Raw genomic sequence first — 17,805 nt, 5'->3', positions numbered from 1 at the left:
ATTCTTTTCCAGTGCACAAGGAATATTCTCTAAAACATGCTACATCTGGGACATAAAACAACTTTCAAATATTGAAAAAGACTAAAATTGCATAATGTATATTGTATGAGCATAATGGAATAAAATTAGAAGTTATTTACAAAAACCTATCTGGGAAAATTCTAAAATATTTGGAAGTTAAAACAACACACTTCTAAATAATCATGAACAAAACATTTTCAGTTGAGTGAAAATGAAAATTCCGATACTTGTTAAACACAGTTAAAGCACAGTTAGGGGGAAATGTACAGCTTAATACATATATTAAAAAGATAAAAGGTCTAAAATCAATGATCCACTTTAAAAAACTAGAAAAATCCAAAGCAAGAGGAAAGCAATAATAAAGAGTAAAAATAAATGAGATAGAAATAGAGAGAGAGGTAAAAATCAATGAAACAAAAGGGGTATATTTTTAAAAGGTCAATAAAACTGATAAACTTCTGGTAATATTGATCAATAAAAAAAGAAGACACAAATTACTAATTTCAGGAATGTGTGAGAGATCATCTCTACGTTTATGACATAACAGGTAGATATTAAAAGGATAAGAGAATATCATTAACAATTTTATTCCAATAAATCCTAAAACAGAGATGAAACATAAAAATCTCTTGAAAGATATAAGTTAACCAAAACTGACTCAAGAAAAAATAGCAAACAACATACATCATATCAATTAAAATTGAAATTTATAATTAAAAACTATTCAATAATACAGTAAGTCCCCTACACATGAACAACTTCTATTCTGAGTGTGTTCATAAGTCCAATTTATATGTCCAACAAAGTTAGCCTAGGTACCCAACTAACACAAACGGCTATATCTTACTGTACTGTAATAGGTTTATAATACTTTTCACACAAATAATACATAAAAAACAAACAAATACAAAAAAACACAACGTTTTTAACCCTACAGTACAGTACCTTGAAAAGCACAGTATTACAGTACAGTAGTTGGCATACAGGGGCTGTCACTGAGTGAACAGGCAAGAAGATTGAGGACAAACTGCAGTTTCACTCGTGCCTGATGCAGACAGAACACACTTTCACATTTTTGAAAGTGTGCAACTTAAAGGTTCACATGTAAGACACTTACTGTAACAACAACAATAATCCCAGTATACTTCGTTTATGTCAGTAATTCTCAATTGGGGTTGACTCTGGCCCTAGGGTATGTTTGACAACATTAAGAGACATTTTTAGTTGCCACAACTGTGAGGGGATGCTACTGGCATCTCCTGGGCAGAAGCCAAAGACGCTGCTAATTAGTGAATTCTTCACTGCACAGGAAGGGTCCCCAAGAACAAAAATGACAAGGCCTAAAATAGTGCTAAAGTTGAGAAACCTTGCCTTAGATACTCTCACTGCCAAGTTCCACCAAACATTTAAGGAAGAAAAAATATTAATTCTACACAAATTCTTTTAGAATAGAGAGAGGGAAGAAACAGCTCTCCTTTCATTCAATGATTCCAGCATTACCCCAATACCAAAATCAGACAAAAATAGTAAAAGAAAATTACAGACCAATATCTCAAATTAAAATAGAAGCAAAAATTCTTAACAAAATATTAGTATTTCAACTTTGTTTTTCTGCTCCAGCATGTAGAAGCTTAAAAGTTGCCTACCTATTCTAGTAAGTAAAAAGCTGAACAAATAAAAAAAATCAACAACTCTTCTTAAATTCCTCAGAGAAATGAGGTCACAGGGCAAACTGCTGCCACAGAATTAGAGAAATAGGTAGATAGATGTCGAGGATCACAATTTACCAGGGTAGAAACTCCTGAAGAAACCTCTGTGGGAACCAATGCCAGGGTAGGAAAACCTGAACTGTAACTGACAAATTGCTAGAGGCTCAATGTGCACATGTCTGAAAGCTAAGACTCCGAGAGACCCCAGCCCCACACACTTCAGCAAGTTTTACCTCCAGGAACTCTATCAGGTCCTCACAGTGAACGTCAAAGAAAAAGGCCCTTGTGCTTGTGGCAGTAGGAGGGGGAAAGGAGCTATTTTTAAATACATTAGAGCAATCTGTTCTTAACAAAGCTTGCTCTCAGGAAAAACTGTTTCACCAGAGCCTAAACTTATTGCGGTCTTATCAGAGCCTAACCTATCTGGGGAAAGGAACATGTCCAACTCCAGCCCACCTCTCCCACCTAAGAGGGTAGAGGGACTGAGAAGCGCCTGTGCACTGGCGAAGCGCACAGCCTGAAGGCACAGGACCACCAGAAGACTGAGAACTAACCACGGGAGGATGCAACACTTTCCCTCCTCCCACACCTAACCACTATATCACTCGGGTCCATTTACTAAAGTTCCTTTTACTCAGCCCATCACATCCACTCTTCAACAAAAAATTATAAGACATACTAAAAAGCAAAAAACAGTTCAAGGAGATTGAACACATCAGAACCACAGTCAATATGGTAACAATGTTGGACTTATAAACAAGGAATTTTTAAATACTATTAGTGTACTAAGAGCTTTAATGGGAAAAGTAGACAACATGTAAGAATTGGTGAATAATGGAAGCAGAGAAATGGAAATTCTAAGAAAGAATGAAAAAGAAATGCTAGAAATTAAAAAAAAAAAAAAACTAACTAAAAGAGAAACAGAGAACGCCTCTGATTGAGTAGAGGCAAACAGCTGGGGAAAGAAACCTTGAACTAGAGGATCCCTCATTGGAAACCTCCGAAACTGAAAAAGAGAACAAAGACCGAGAAACGGAGAACAGAATATCCAAGTACTGTGGGACAACTACAAAAGATGTAATATACGTGCAATGGGATTACCAAAAGAAGAGAGAGAAAATGGAACAGAAGCAACATTTGAAGGAACGATAATCAGGAATTTCTATAAATTAATGTCAACAGCAAACTACAGATCAGAAAGCTCAGAACCCAAAGTGGTATAGATGCCCAAATAACTACCCCTAGGCAAATCATACTTAACTTGCAGAAAGTGTGTTAGTGTGACAATTGCTCAGTCGCGTCTGACTCTATGTGAGCCCAGGGACTCCTCTGTCCATTGGATTTCCCAGGCAAGAACACTGGAGTAGACGGCCAATTGCGGAAAATCAAAGATTTTAATAAATCTTGAAAGAAGCCAGAGGTGAAAAAACCTCGCTACACAAAAGCAAAGATAACAATTTACAGACACGTTCTGCACCCTATGAAATTAGCCTTCAAAAAAAAGGAAGAAAAAGACTCTCCCAAGCTAACAAAAGTTGAGAGAATTTGTTGCTAACAGATATCTGCCTTGCAAGAAATGTTGAGAGAAGCTCTTCAGAGAGAGGGAAAGGGACACCTCAGAAATTTTTATCTACACAAAAGAAACAGAAAGAAATACATGAAAGTAAAATAAAAATTCTATTTTTACTAGCCTTAACTGGTCCAACAGATAACAGCTTGTTCAAAATAATAATGATATATTCAGTTACATATGGTTGTGTGTATGTGTATGTGAGCATGCTCATGTGTAAATGAAATGAATGACAGCAAACATACAAAGGATGGAAGGAAGCAGTTAGGAATATTTTGATGTTATGAAGTACTTGCAGCACTGTGAAGTAGTAAACATTATTTTTAAATGGGTTTATATTAGTTGTAAATGCATATTGCAAGCTCTAGGATAAAGGCAGGAAGGAAGGGAGAGAGGGAGAGAGAGAGCAGATACAAACTACAAATATCATAAATGAAAGAGGAGGATCACTACAGATTTGATGTATGTTAAAGAAAGCTGAGCGCCGAAGAATTGATGCTTTTGAACTGTGGTGTTGGAGAAGACTCTTGAGAGTCCCTTGGACTGCAAGGAGATCCAACCAGTCCACTCTAAAGGAGATCAGTCCTGGGTGTCCTTTGGAAGGAATGATGCTAAAGCTGAAACTCCAGTACTTTGGCCACCTCATGCGAAGAGCTGACTCACTGGAAAAGACTCTGATGCTGGGAGGGATTGGGAGCAGAAGAAGGGGACGACAGAGGATGAGATCGCTGGATGGCATCACCGACTCAATGGACGTGAGTTTGAGTGAACTCCGGGAGTTGGTGATGGACAGGGAGGCCTGGCGTGCTGCAATCCATAGGGTCACAGAGAGTCGGACACGACGGAGCAACTGAACTGAACTGAAAGAAATATTATGAACAATCATATGCCCCAAAATTTGATAACTTAGATGAAATGGATAAATTCCTTAAAGACATAATCTGTTAAAACTCACAGGAGAAAGAGATGACCTGAACAGTCCTGCTATCTATTTTAAAAATTCAATCAACAATTATATCCTCAAAAAAGCTGTGAAAAATGAAAAGAAAAGTAAGGGAGAAAGGGAGGGGGTGAAGGAGGGAAAGAAGGACAAAGAGAACTGCATTGACAATCACTTTCCAAAAGAGACAGCTCCTGGCTCAGATGAGTTCATGGGCAGATTTTAAGAAACATTTAAGGAACAAATTATACCAATTTCCTATGATCTCTTCCAAAATATAGAAGCAAAGAGAATACTTACTAATTTAATCAATGAGGCCAGCATTACCCTAATATTAAAACAGGCAAAGACATTAAAAGAAAACCCTCATCAATACATCTCAGAAACACAGATGCAAACATCCTCAATGAAATATTAGCAAATCAAATCAAATAATGTATAAAAAGGATTATATGCCAAGATCAAGTAGGAAAAGTCAACTCATTCATAACAAAAATTCTCATTAAAATAGGAATAAAAGTGTCATTCCTTTCCTGATAAAGAACATTTACAAAACAACCCAAAGCTAATACTATATCTAATGGTGAGAAACTTGAAGTTTTCCCACTAAGAACAAAGCAAGGGATGTCCCCTCCCACTACTTTTTGTCAACATTGTGAAAAGTCTTAGCTAATGCAACAAGACAAGGAAATACAAGGTATACTGATTGGAAAAGAAAACAATAAAACTGCTTTTGCTTGCAGATGCCATCTATATACAAAATCTGAAAGAACAGTTAAAAAAAAAATGTTTATATGTAGAGGCAAAAGACCCAGACTACCAAACTCAGTATCGAAGAAGAAGAAAGTTGGAGGACAAACATTACCTGACTTCAGGACTGAATATGAAACTACAGTAATCAATACAATGCAGCACTGACAAAGGACTAGACAGTGGATCAGAACAGTTGAAAACAATCCCACATACACACAGTCAACCAACCTTTGACAAAGCAGCAATAAAACGAAGCAAAGGTAGTCTTTTCAACAAATGGTGTGGAACAAGTGGACATCCACATGCAAGAAAAAAGGATTTAGACACAGAAATTACACTCTTCACAGATACTAACTCAAAACGGATTATAGACCTAAATATAAAACAAAAAACTATAAAACTACCAGAAGATAAGACAGGAGTAATCACTTTTGGTATGGTGATGACTTTATTTAGATATAACACCAAAGGCATAATCCATGAACAAAAATTGAGAAGCAGGACTTGATAAAAATTAAAAACCACTGCTCTGTGAAAGACACTGTCAAGAGAATGAGAAAACATAAACTGGGAGGAAATACTTGTAAAAGATACATCTGATGAAGGACTGCTATACGAAATACATAAAGAACTCTTAAAATTCTACTGAGTTCTGTTTTTATTATTATAAGAAAATGAACAATCCAATCAAAAACGATCAGAAAAGACACCTCACTAAATAAGATATGCAGATGATAAGTAATATGTTTTATTCATATGTCAATTGTGAATTAAAATAACAATCAGATACTACTACATACCTATTAGAATGGTCAAAATTCAGAAAAATGATAACCACCAAATACTGGTGAGGATGTGGAACAAAAGAAATGCTCATTCACTGCTTGGTAGGAATGCAAAATGGTACAGTTACTTTGGAAGACAGTTTGGCTGTTTCTTATAAAACTAAAATACCATATGATTCAGCAACCAGGCTCCTTGGTATTTACCCAAAAGAAATGAAAACTTACACCCACAAAAATACTTAACACATAGATGTTTATAGCAACTTTATTCACTATTGCTAAAACTTGGAAGCAAACAAGATGTACTTCAAATTGCTTTCTACATATATTTCAAATATTACATCCAGCACCCAAGCAAAGGTAACAAAGCACACACAGAAATAAAATAGCATCGACTAACAAAAACTAGCAGAATCATTATTCAATATAAACAGACCTATAGAATTTCCAGACATTGAAATTATCAGACACAGGCTATGAAAAACTATACTTACTATGTTTAAGGAGATAAAGGCCAAGCTTGAAATTTCAGCAGGGAACTGTAAACTGCAAAAAGTGATATAGCAGATTTGAAAAAGAAACAACTAGAAACATAAGAATTGAAAAACACAAAATTGACATTAAGAACTCAAAGTATGGGGTTGAGGAAACTGTATTTTTAACTCATTCCCTAGGTAATCCACTGTGTTTGAGAACAAGAATCATAGACTACTACAACAAATCTCAAAGTCCTTTGCAATCTCACTCTTTTCTAGTTTCTATAAAGCCTCCAGAATTTTTCTAACATATGAATTTGATGTCTCAGCACTGAAAGTATTTTGGTTAAGACCAACTTTCTAACCTGTGGCTAATGACCTTCACCTCTTCCCTGCTCAGTCGCTCAGTGTTGTCCAACTCTTTGCAACCACATGGACTGTAGCACACCAGGCTTCTCTTTTCATAGGATTTTCCAGGCAAGAGTACTGGAGTGGGTTGCCATTTCCTTCTCCAGGGGATCTTCCCCACCCAGGGATTGAACCTGGGTCTCCTGCACCGAAGGCAGATTCTTTCTGACCTAATACTGAGTGCATTCCTGCTTGCTCATTCAGTTTTCTCTATCTGGAATGGCTTTCCCCATCTTGTCTACCTAGTGAACTCCTACGAGTATAGTTCAGAACACAAACTGCATGTAATCCTGAGTAGAATTAATCACTCTTTCATCTCTATTCCCATACTTTGTTCACAACTACAGCACTCACTATACTATATGAGAACCATATATGAATCTTTCCCCTCCTTCCCACAGTTATACTAGAATAACAGAAAACCTAGGATTCATATTAATAATCTATTTCTCAAGAACCTAAACCATGCCTATTTCATCGTACAGTCAATGTCTGTTGAATAAATTATACACTCTTTAAAATGAAAGCCGGACAAACTTAGAGAAGAATCTAGGATCAATTAAAGAATTTTGTCCTTCAAATTCTACCAGAGAAAAGGTTTAGAGCTTGCTAATATGAAGTCACACAATAAGCTGGTCACAGAATGGTATCCTACAACATTTTGATGTCTTAGGCTCTATATCTTAAGGACTCACCAGAAAAAGAATGTACTAGGAGAGGGATATGAGAAAAGATAAGTCTAGGGTTCAAAGGGAGGGTGGCAGGAGTCTTTGACCACCTTCTTAAAGTAAAATATGAGGTCTGGGGAAAAGGAAGAATAAAATAGGAGCTTCTCATTTTTAGACAATGGGAAAGCCAAAATAAGCTTGATGCATATACACTGACTTGACTTTTGAGTTTCAGCATACAGTGAGAACACTACTCCTAAAGGGGTTAGTGTTAAATCTGTGTCAGTAAGTAAACCCTCATGATTCTATCTTATGGCAGCCATTTATAGACAGCCAGAATAATGTTTCAGAAATGGAAGAAACTGCCCATGTGGACATCTCTATCACCTTAAGAACATGTCTACCCAAGATAAAGACAATTTTATACAATTTGATCCAAAAGCCAGGGAAATCATCATGCTTGTAGTAGAGGGGATAGCCAATTAGGATACCGTTAGTGGTTGATTCTAGGATCTGTGAATTAGAAGAAATAAAATGCATCCCATAATTCAAGTTTAACTGAAACCTAGGGCAAAGCATTTCATAATCCTCTGGCATACAGCAGTGTCTTAACAAATTTCATTTGTTATTAACATAAGCTATTAACACAATTTTGTTTGTTTAGTGTAATCTGAAGCCTAACATAATTATAAGTCTGACATCATGACAGAAGGAATATAACTTCTACTTTGATGCTTGAATTATATGTTTGGAATCAAATAACAAGTAAGAGTATTTTCAAATTGCAACTCTTTTCCAAGTCTCTGTCTTTAACAATTAAAAAAAAAAATCCCCCAAATTCTGCTCTGTTCAATTTATGAGAACTTATTATTATTATTCTTTTCATTTCTTTAACTAATTTAACCTTCTTTCTTAAGGTTCATACTTCTCCCCTCTCCCAGGAGCACAGGCCCAGAGCTGGTACAAAGTCCTCTCTCAATCTTCAGGCCATAGAAATCAACATTTATGAAATCAGAACTTATTGATACATAGGAAAGACACAGCAATTTATCATTAACTATAAATAAGGAACATGTGTGTGGCTAGAAAGGTAATTATTCACTTCCTTTTCAAGGCGACAATACAGTAGGTAAATAAAGATGAAGGAACATGCAAGTGTGTAACACTTTTAGGGACTTAGCAAAAACAAATTCTGAACATAGTTCAGACCCTTCACAATTTAGCAACAATGAAGCAGTTCATTTATTGCAGTGCTCACTCAAATTTTATACTGAAGGTATATATATTTAAGCATAACTAAAATCAACAAACTTTTCAAGTATCCTAACTACATAAACCAATAATGTTAGTAACCAGAAAACTATGCTCTACCCTTACAAAGTGTAACATAATTAGTGCTCACAAAGTATGTATATTCTAGTCCTTTCCACAATGCTATTTACTGTTCCTAAAGTCAAAGGCTTAATTGAGGAGAGTGACCTATTCTCCTTTATTTTTTCTTCTATTTTTTGGTCCCGCTGCACGGCATGTGGGATCTTAGTTCCCCGACCAGGGGACAAACATGAGCTCCTTGCAATGGAAGTGAGGCGTCTTAACCACTGGACTGCTAGGTAAGTCCATGACCTATTCTATTTTAGACAATTTGAAATGCTCAGATTAAGAAACGGAGTCTTAAAACTTTTTTCCTTGCCTGTCAAAAGATAGTGTTTGAAAGTGATTCAAACACTCAACTAAAACACCACTCAGAAAAAGACATGAGTGATGAAAAACATGAAGCATCATCTAAGTACTATAATCTCACCTATTCATAATGAAAAAGACGCCAATACAAAAATAGTGCCAAGCAAAAAGTTACTTTCTACTGAAAGACTGAGTTTGACATAGACTATATTCGATCTAGTCTGCAATCATGTTACAATTACACATAACATGGCGCATTTGAAATAATTCTCACTTGCAGTTTGGGGGTCATAAGACAAACTCTGTAGCTGTATTCCAACTTCAGCCTATTAATTTAGAAAAACCAAAAACTTAGGTCAATTGAACTACAATATAACTGAAATACTATTTATAATTAATAGATGCGATTTTTAACATGGCTCACCAACTGGTTCAGATGGCCACAAGCAGGAATTTCACACCTGCAAGAGAACACATGTGATAATCCTCATAAAATAATATTACGAATATTCGTATGATTTGGGGACTGACTGTCAAGTTAAATGCCAAACTTGAGTCAGTCTGATTTTGCTATAATCCTAAAATGATTTTTATACTTCTTTATTATTAACGTGGAAAGTCCTAAAATTGATCAAACCTTTAATAACTTAAAAAAATATTTAACCTACAAGTATCCTTCACTTTTGAACTTCATGTATCTCTGAAAAACTATAGATACAAAACACTTAAAAGAAGGCAAAAAGTTTTATATACCGTAACATTTTGTTCTTAGGGAAAAAAAAATATAATATAAAAATATATACACATGAAAATAACTATGTTTTCTACACAAAAATTGCATTTTAAAAGGCTTAAAACTGTGAAGGGAAAAGTAAAATGAGATATACCTTCCTATAATGTTTTATATTTTATAGAGAATATAATCATGTGCTATTTGTGCAATTAACAATTAATAGCTAAAAAGGTTGTAATTAAAAGTAGTTTAGTTAAGTTTATAATCTTATAAGTGTCTTTCCATTAGAAAAAAATTCTAGTCCCCAAACATATACTCATCCTTAAGAATACGGCAACTCCTTTCTGGATATCTGCTTAATGAAATAATTATCCTATAAAATACTACTACCACTCTAATATTCTAACAAATTTTACAGTTTTGCCCTTCTTGAAGCAAGTGATGCATCTTAAGAAAGATCAGAGGAATCTATTTTTTCCTTAGTACTTCTAGCACTGCCTCACTTTTTCAGGCAGTTTTACAGTGGAATACTAGCTACCGTCATTTTCTATAGCCGTAACAGCTTAAAACCTTATCCTAAAACATGACAGATGTGTCTGAACACTCTTCATGGTTTTACTCTTACATTATTTTAAATTCTGATTCTAAACACAAAACACATTTTACATGTGAACATAGTCAAAGATCTCAAATGTAGTTTTATGCTGATAATGTTTTATAGAGTTTAGATATTAGGACTGTAAAACAAACTGTTTTCAAGTGGGAACAGAAAGTTGTAGCTTTATCATTACTAATAAAAGAAAATCATGCCCACTTTTAAAATGACAATTGCAGGAAAGAGAATAACAAAATGAGACAAATGGGGGATGGGGTATAGGACACAAACCGTAGTAAAAGAGAAAGCAGAAACATATTTCATCACATGGTGAAACAGACACATTTTAGAGGGTGGAAAACAGTCAGAGGAACAATGACTTTGCTGTCCATCACGGCTCCCAGAAAACAAACAGAAGCATGAACAAGGCACCAAAATACACACCAGTCCCTACACACACCAGAACACTCAAAAATTAAAAGCAGCAGCTGGGAGAAATCAACATGTAACCAATAATCAATATGTAACTGTGTAATCAATAAACGGCCAGAAAGGGACTGTAGAAGATGCATTTCAATTCCACTCTTTCTTCCCATATAAAAATAAGACTTGTTCTTTTCCTGACCACTCATCAAATTTTCAAACAACATATGTATAAAAAGGAAAGAAAACGTGAGGCCTTGGCACTCCAAAATGAAAACAGCAGATTAAAGGCAATAGCACATCAGTAAACAGATAATTATCCACTAGTAATTAGAGACCTACAGTAAGAAAATATCACAGAATGTTAGTTTACATAAAGATATTAAAATACTATACGCACATGCATATTTCAGGTAAACTACCATAAAGTCAAGAATACAAACCTTCAATAGCAAGACCACTGTTTTTGCCTCTAGAGGGCGAACTTGGTCTTCTGAAAAACTCTAGACAAGAGAGGTTACTTTTAGACTTTACAAAAAAAAAAAAAAAAAGAGTTAAAATTTAAGATGTCCAGAAAGCAAAGATTCCCAAACTTTACTGGATTAACAGCAAACTTAGTGCCTCAGTAATTATTATTGGCACCCCTTAAACCAACAGAAATACCCAATTATTCTGTTTAATGAGTAGTTATGTCCCAGTACTTAGTAGCCATTTGAAAAAAATACACATAAATTAAAAGAAAGCTTTATTGCATTCTTAAATAACCACAATTAATCACTAATTGGGGCATGTGTGCCTTTTGTGCAGCGTACAGTTTCACAAATCTTGAAATAAGACTGGATACCATCACCTTCATTTCCTGTTCCACACTGATTTTTGCACAGTATCTGATTTTTACCACAGCAAACTCAGAGAAACCAGATTCACAAAGACACAATGTCACAGAAAGTAATATATTTCCATTTTATGTTAAAACTGTGTACTACCTCAAGCTATCAGGCAGCACCGTATCCAACAAATGGTGGAAGAGTATTACTGAGTTTGCCATGGTTCCCATCAGCATTAGCTGCTGTAGCACATGGGGTGACCTCGGCACACAGCCTTGGAATCATGGCACTTTAGTGTTAAGTCTGAGCAGCATATAAACTAGTCAATATTTTAATTACTTGAAAATGAAATTAACTATAACAAATGCTATTAAAGATATAAAAATTATGTTATTTACTTGAGAAACCAGTTTTTCTTTTCAGCAATGAAAAGAACACTATTAAATCCTTAAAGGAAAATATTTTTCCAATTTAGATGACGATTATTGTTTTCATGGTGATTATTTTTATAAATGCTGGATGTGCTAAATTTGATAAACTACAATTGGAAGGACATAAATAAGAAATTTATCATTTTATCTCCTTCTGAGGAGTAACTTCTCTGAACTTAAAAATGCCACAAACTGATAAAAGAGTCTCACTGTTGTCCAGTCTCACTGATCTCCTATTACTGAGAAGCACATAAGAAGTCAAGTAAGACATGAAATTCTTAAGAACTCAAGAACATCGGTATTAAGAGAGGTAACAGAAGAACTGGCTCCTAAATTACTAGAAACAGAATATATACCCACCCATCTCACAAAGTCCTTGGTAGAAAACCAGAAAATGACCAAGGAAATTTTCAACCTCAAAATCTACTCAGTTTTCACTTTATATTGCTTCATCATTCACAACTACCCATCATATATAAAATCTGTGCCATTGCAAATGCTACCATGTTCAATTAGAAGTCACAGTATGTGGTGAGAATGGTTTACTGAGAAAATTTTTAAAAAGAAAGAAAAAAGAAGACACTATCCAAGGAATAACTAGGAAAGAAAATCAGTGTTCTGCTACTATAAATAATTTTTACAACCATGAAATATAATTGAAAATATATGTCATGCTTTAAAAAAAACTTAAATTTACTACAAATATCTATAGTCACAAAATTTTGTATGTTAAAAAAAATGAATGAAAGTAGAATATGGTTGATAATCTAGAAGAGAATATTTGGAAAGCAAGACAAACCACATGGCTATATTAGTACTTACCTGCTGAATGATTTTGGAAGTTTTCTGAAGATTCTCTCTGGGAGGGACTTTACCAAATAATTTCCAGCCAGGAGCACTATGTACAACTGATTTGAGTTCTTTTGTCCTTTTTGGGAAAAGGTTTCTGAAATACAGAAAAGTTACATGAATTGTGCTTCTGGTAACCAGGGAACTACTTGAAAAATGGCAGATGTAAAAAAAATGTAAATATTTGCTGTGAACTAGCTACAAAGTGTACTAGAATTGACTATGTATGTATTATACTCGACAGGAAAAGCCAAAAATCTGAGAACAAAACAGTTACAGAGAACTTGCATAAAATAGGTAAAGGATTCAGCCATACAATTTTTGTGGGAAAATACTACTGAATTATTCTCTGTAACAACTTGTTAGTGCTTGAAATAAATGAGTATCTATTGAGCCTATTCCCATAATGTATGTATATTCAAACTGTTTTTCCTAGGCACAAGAAAAGCTCACTGTAAAAGGGCCAACATATAACCTAGTAAGAAAGTTATTTCTCATTGACAGTCTAAACAAAAATCTGCATAAGGAACAAGGATTTTACCTATAATCACCATGCCCTTACCAACCAAATTAAGTATATATTGTACATGTAAGCAGGAATGATATTCAAAATATGTATACATCAATATGGCATGCCAGGGTACCACAGACTAATCAGAAAGGTACAGTGAATCCAACTGAATATAAACACTTTATATAAGCTGTGATATAAATATTCACTAAGAAAATTTAAAATGTTTATAGACAAACAGTCACAAAGTATTTGAAATCTCAAATAACTTGGTCTATCTATACTCAAAATACATTAAAAGTACATTATTAAAAATACTTAAAAGTACATTATTGTGATAAGAATGGGATAAATTTTTAATGCATAATGTTAAGGCTATTTTTCAAGTTTAGAAAGATATCAATGGACTCCTATAAAATATGGGTTAATCAATACAAGAGAAATACCCTCATTTTCCTGGGTGTGCAGTGGAAGTGAATTGATAACTTTTGATGACAATTTACGCTAATTTCTACTTAGGATACTCTAGAAGTTTCATCTGAGACCATATATAGTTACTCAGTTTTCTATTTCATAAAATATCTAAGTTTTCAATAAGGATTACATGAAGGACTGGTATATTTACAATAAAGTTTCATGCCTCAAAGGATGGCCTTATTAATTTAAATACTATTTTATACCTTGTGTGCTGCTCATCAATTTATTGCCTCGTAGCTCCATTATGAACCCTGCAGTATATGCTCTGTGACAACATGGAATTCCTTTGAGCATTTCTCCTTTTAAAATGAACATTTCTCCTTTTAAAATAAACTTTCTCAGTAGAGAGCACTGAAGGGACACTGCAGGAGAAAGGGGCTTTGGTCTCCTGTGGTTTCCAGCTGAAGCAGGGTGGGTCAGTGGTTTGGTGTGAGGATATCCAGTAGAATTCTGCTCAGTCATGTGCCCAAGTCCGTCAGCAAACTTGCAGCCTCAGCAACTCAACTGGCAGATGGCTTTCCTGTAGTCCTCTTAACATGTAAACTGGCACCCCAAAGGCTTCCTGCCAGCACTGATGCACTAATTCTCTCTGTAAGCCCCACACAGCTCACTCGTACTCCCCAGAAAGTTCTCACCAAGCTATGCTTCCCCCACAAGCCTCCATGTGGCCTGCCTATACACCTTCCAACCAAGGTTTCCCATCCAACATGTTAAACACAGGGGAAGGACCTTTGACACCAAGGTTTATACAAAGAATTCTTGCATGAGACATCAAAAGCATGATCTATGAAAGAAAAACTGATGAACCAAGCTTAAATTGAAACACTTGCACTTCAAAAGATATCACTGATGCAAAATGAAGAAGTAGAAGGATCTGAAAGTCAGTCCCTCCACCAAAGTAAAACTTGAGCCAGAAAGAGCAATTGGAATCAATCATTTCAGAACTACAGAACCTTTTCAGAAATTTATAACCAGCAAGGGAGTGCATGAAAGGAGAGGCTGCTGATCTTCCCTAAGTGAAGAGCATGGCTGAACCAACTACCATCAACTGTTCCTGAGCCCCTCCCTCCTATAGCTGTGGAGATAGCAGCCTGCTGGCTCCAGGAGGAATAGTTTCTAGAACAGGCAGCAGCAGCAGCTTCCATTGGTGGTATCTATCAGAACATTAAAAAAGGGTACTTTTTTTGACGCAGATATTTAAGGAAATCTTAGTCAGGCCACCAGCTAACTGCAGGAAATAACAGAACAGAAACTTGTGACCACACACAAAAAGGATTACACACTTTGCAAAAACAGTTTGGAAATAACACAGATGGCTCTAGTCTTCAATGAACAAAAATCTGCAGTCATTGAGAACTGAGAAAACAGATTTACACAGTTACAACATAATAATACTCAGAGTGTCCAGGTCTCAACAAGAAAAGAATTATAATACATATAAAGACACAGCAAAGTATAGACCAATCGCAGGAGAAAGAATTTGGCAAAAACCATTCCTAAGGAAGTTGATACAATGAGATTACTAGTCAAACATGTTACATTAACTGTCATAAATATAACCAATGAGCTAACCAAAACTATGAACAAAGAATTAAAGGAAATCAAGCAGGGAACAAAGTGAGAATATCATTAGAGACAATTATATATAGGAACCAAACAAATTCTGAAACTGAAAAGTAGAATAAAATTAAAAATTCATTAAAATAGTTCAACATCAGGTTACAGCAAGCAGAAGGAAATATCAGCATGTAACATGATGATAAGACAACTGAACTTATTCAGTCTCAAGAGCACAAAGAAAAAAGAATGAATAAAAATGAGCAGAGCCTCCTAAATTTGTACAACACTATGGTGTATAATAGCATATGTGCTATAAGAGTTCCAGAAGCAGAAGAGGAAAAAAAGGGGGGGTGGCAGAAACAATTTTTGAAGAATGGCTAAAAATTTTTCAAATATGATGGAAGACACAAACCTACACATCCAAGAAGCTCAACAAACTCCAAGCAAAATGAATTCAAGGAGATATACACGAAGATACATTATAGTCAAACTGTCAAAAGACAAAGAGAGAATTTTGCAAGCATCAAGAGAGAAGCAACTATCACAAACAATCTATCTTCAATAAGATCAACACCTGATTTCTCATATGACATCTTGTGGGCCAAAAGTGTCAGGCTGACGTCATTTAAAGTTCTGGGGGGGAAAAAACAAAAACTGTCAGCTGAGAATTCTATATGCAGCAAAAATCTATCCAACAATAAAGGATAAATGAAGATATTTCTAGACAAACAAGTTAAGTATGCTCATTCCTAACAGATATGCCCTACAAGAAGTGTCAAGAATTTTTCAGAATGAAGTGAAAAGTAGCTCAAAACCATGAGAAAACTCTGGTAAAATTATTTACACAGGTAAATGTCAAAGTCAGTATTATTGTACTCTTCTATTTATAACTCCACATTTTTCCTATGTGATTTAAAAGGTAAGTGCATAAAATAATACTTACAAATTTATGTCACTGGGCATACAACATACAAACATGTAATCTCTGGCAGTAACAATATGAATGAGGAGGTACAGGGATGTATACAGTTAGCACAGTATTAGTGCACTAATGGAACTGGTTTATATGCTAATGAAATTAATTTGGTATAATTCAAACCAGGTTGCTTTAAGTTTATGATGTCAATTGTAATCCCCAAAGTTACCACTAGAAAATAACTTTAAAATATACGTAAGAGAATCAAAATGGTACACTAAAAATTCAACTAAATACAAAAAGTGGTAAGGAGGAACTGAGGAACAAAAAAATATACACGACATACAGAAAATAAACAGCTAAATGACAGAAATCCTTACTCATCAACAATGAATTTAAATATAAGTTGATCAAGTGAAAGTGAAGTCGCTCAGTCATGTCCAACTCTTTGCAATCAGTGGACTGTAGCCCACCAAGCTCCTCCATCCATGGGATTCTCCAGGCAAGAATACTGGAGTGTGTTGCCATTTCCTTCTCCAGGGAAGTTGATTAAACTCTTTTATTAAAAGGAGAGTGACTGGCAGACTGGTTTAAAAACACTATGTATGTTGTCTACCTGGGTGGCACAGTGGTGAAGAACCTGCCTGCCAATGCAGGAGATAGAAGAGATGAGGGTTTGATCCCTGGGTTGGGAAGATCCGCAGGAGGAAGGCATGGCAACCCACTCCAGTATTCTTTTTTTTTTTTTTTTTTTGAGTATTCCATGGACAGAGAAGCCTGGTAGGCTACAGTTCATTCAGTCACAGAGAGTCAGACACAACTGAAGTGACTAAACAGCAGGCACATGCTGTCTATAAAATATTCACTTTAGATAAAAAGATACAAAGAGGTTAAAAGTAAAAAGATGGAAAATTTTATTGAAAGCAAATAGTAATCAAAGAGAATGGCAGTGATTATATTATTGTCACATAAAATAGATGTTAAGTCAAAAAGGTTACAAGAAGCAGAAGAGAACATCATGTGTTGTGGAAAAACGTTTAATCCAGCAAGAAGATATAACTACTATAAACATTTTTGTTGTTGTTAAGTAGCTAAGTTGTGCCCAACCCTTTGGCGACCCCACAGACTGTAACCCACCAGGCTCCTCTGTCCATGAGATTTCCCAGGCAAGAATTGAGTGGATTGCCATTTCCTTCTCTAGGGGATCTTCACAGGAATCAAACCCGCATCTCTTGCATTAGCAGGTGGATTCTTTTACCACTGAGTCACCAGGGCAGCCCAATTATAAACATACACACACCTAACAACAGAAGAAAAATACGTGAAGAAAAATTGACAATACTGAAGGAATAGGCAGTTCTACAATAACTGGATCCAAAATCACTGCAGATGGTGACTGCAACCATGACATTAAAAGACGCTTACTCCTTGGAAGAAAAGTTATGACCAACCTAGACAGCATATTGAAAAGCA

General features: G+C 35.2%; 1 protein-coding gene across 7 annotated transcripts in view; it reads right to left on the bottom strand.

The window, feature by feature from the left end:
• The window catches only part of TBC1D12 (TBC1 domain family member 12), a 117,823-nt gene that overhangs the window by 38,926 nt on the left and 61,092 nt on the right, over window positions 1–17,805 (bottom strand). For 3 of the 7 annotated variants that reach the window (XM_060405030.1, XM_027960563.2, XM_042238636.1), the window contains 2 exons: window positions 12,842–12,965; window positions 11,205–11,264 (listed from right to left, as the gene is read on the bottom strand). Coding sequence is in view for 5 of the 7 variants with exons in the window: in XM_027960563.2 (XP_027816364.1) it covers window positions 11,205–11,264; window positions 12,842–12,965 (184 nt within the window). In the remaining 2 variants the exon portion in view is untranslated. Of the gene's footprint in view, window positions 1–6,272; window positions 6,325–9,434; window positions 9,472–11,204; window positions 11,265–12,841; window positions 12,966–14,059; window positions 14,292–17,469; window positions 17,610–17,805 lie in introns of those variants that run through there. The other 4 variants (XM_060405029.1, XM_060405028.1, XM_027960564.2 and 1 more) reach the window with 4 other exon arrangements.

This window comes from Ovis aries, chromosome 22 (assembly GCF_016772045.2).
Source record: "Ovis aries strain OAR_USU_Benz2616 breed Rambouillet chromosome 22, ARS-UI_Ramb_v3.0, whole genome shotgun sequence".
Taxonomy (NCBI): Eukaryota; Metazoa; Chordata; class Mammalia; order Artiodactyla; family Bovidae; genus Ovis; species Ovis aries.
The sequence above is the reverse complement of the archived record's forward strand: the minus strand, read 5'-3'. Positions and strand labels throughout refer to the sequence as shown.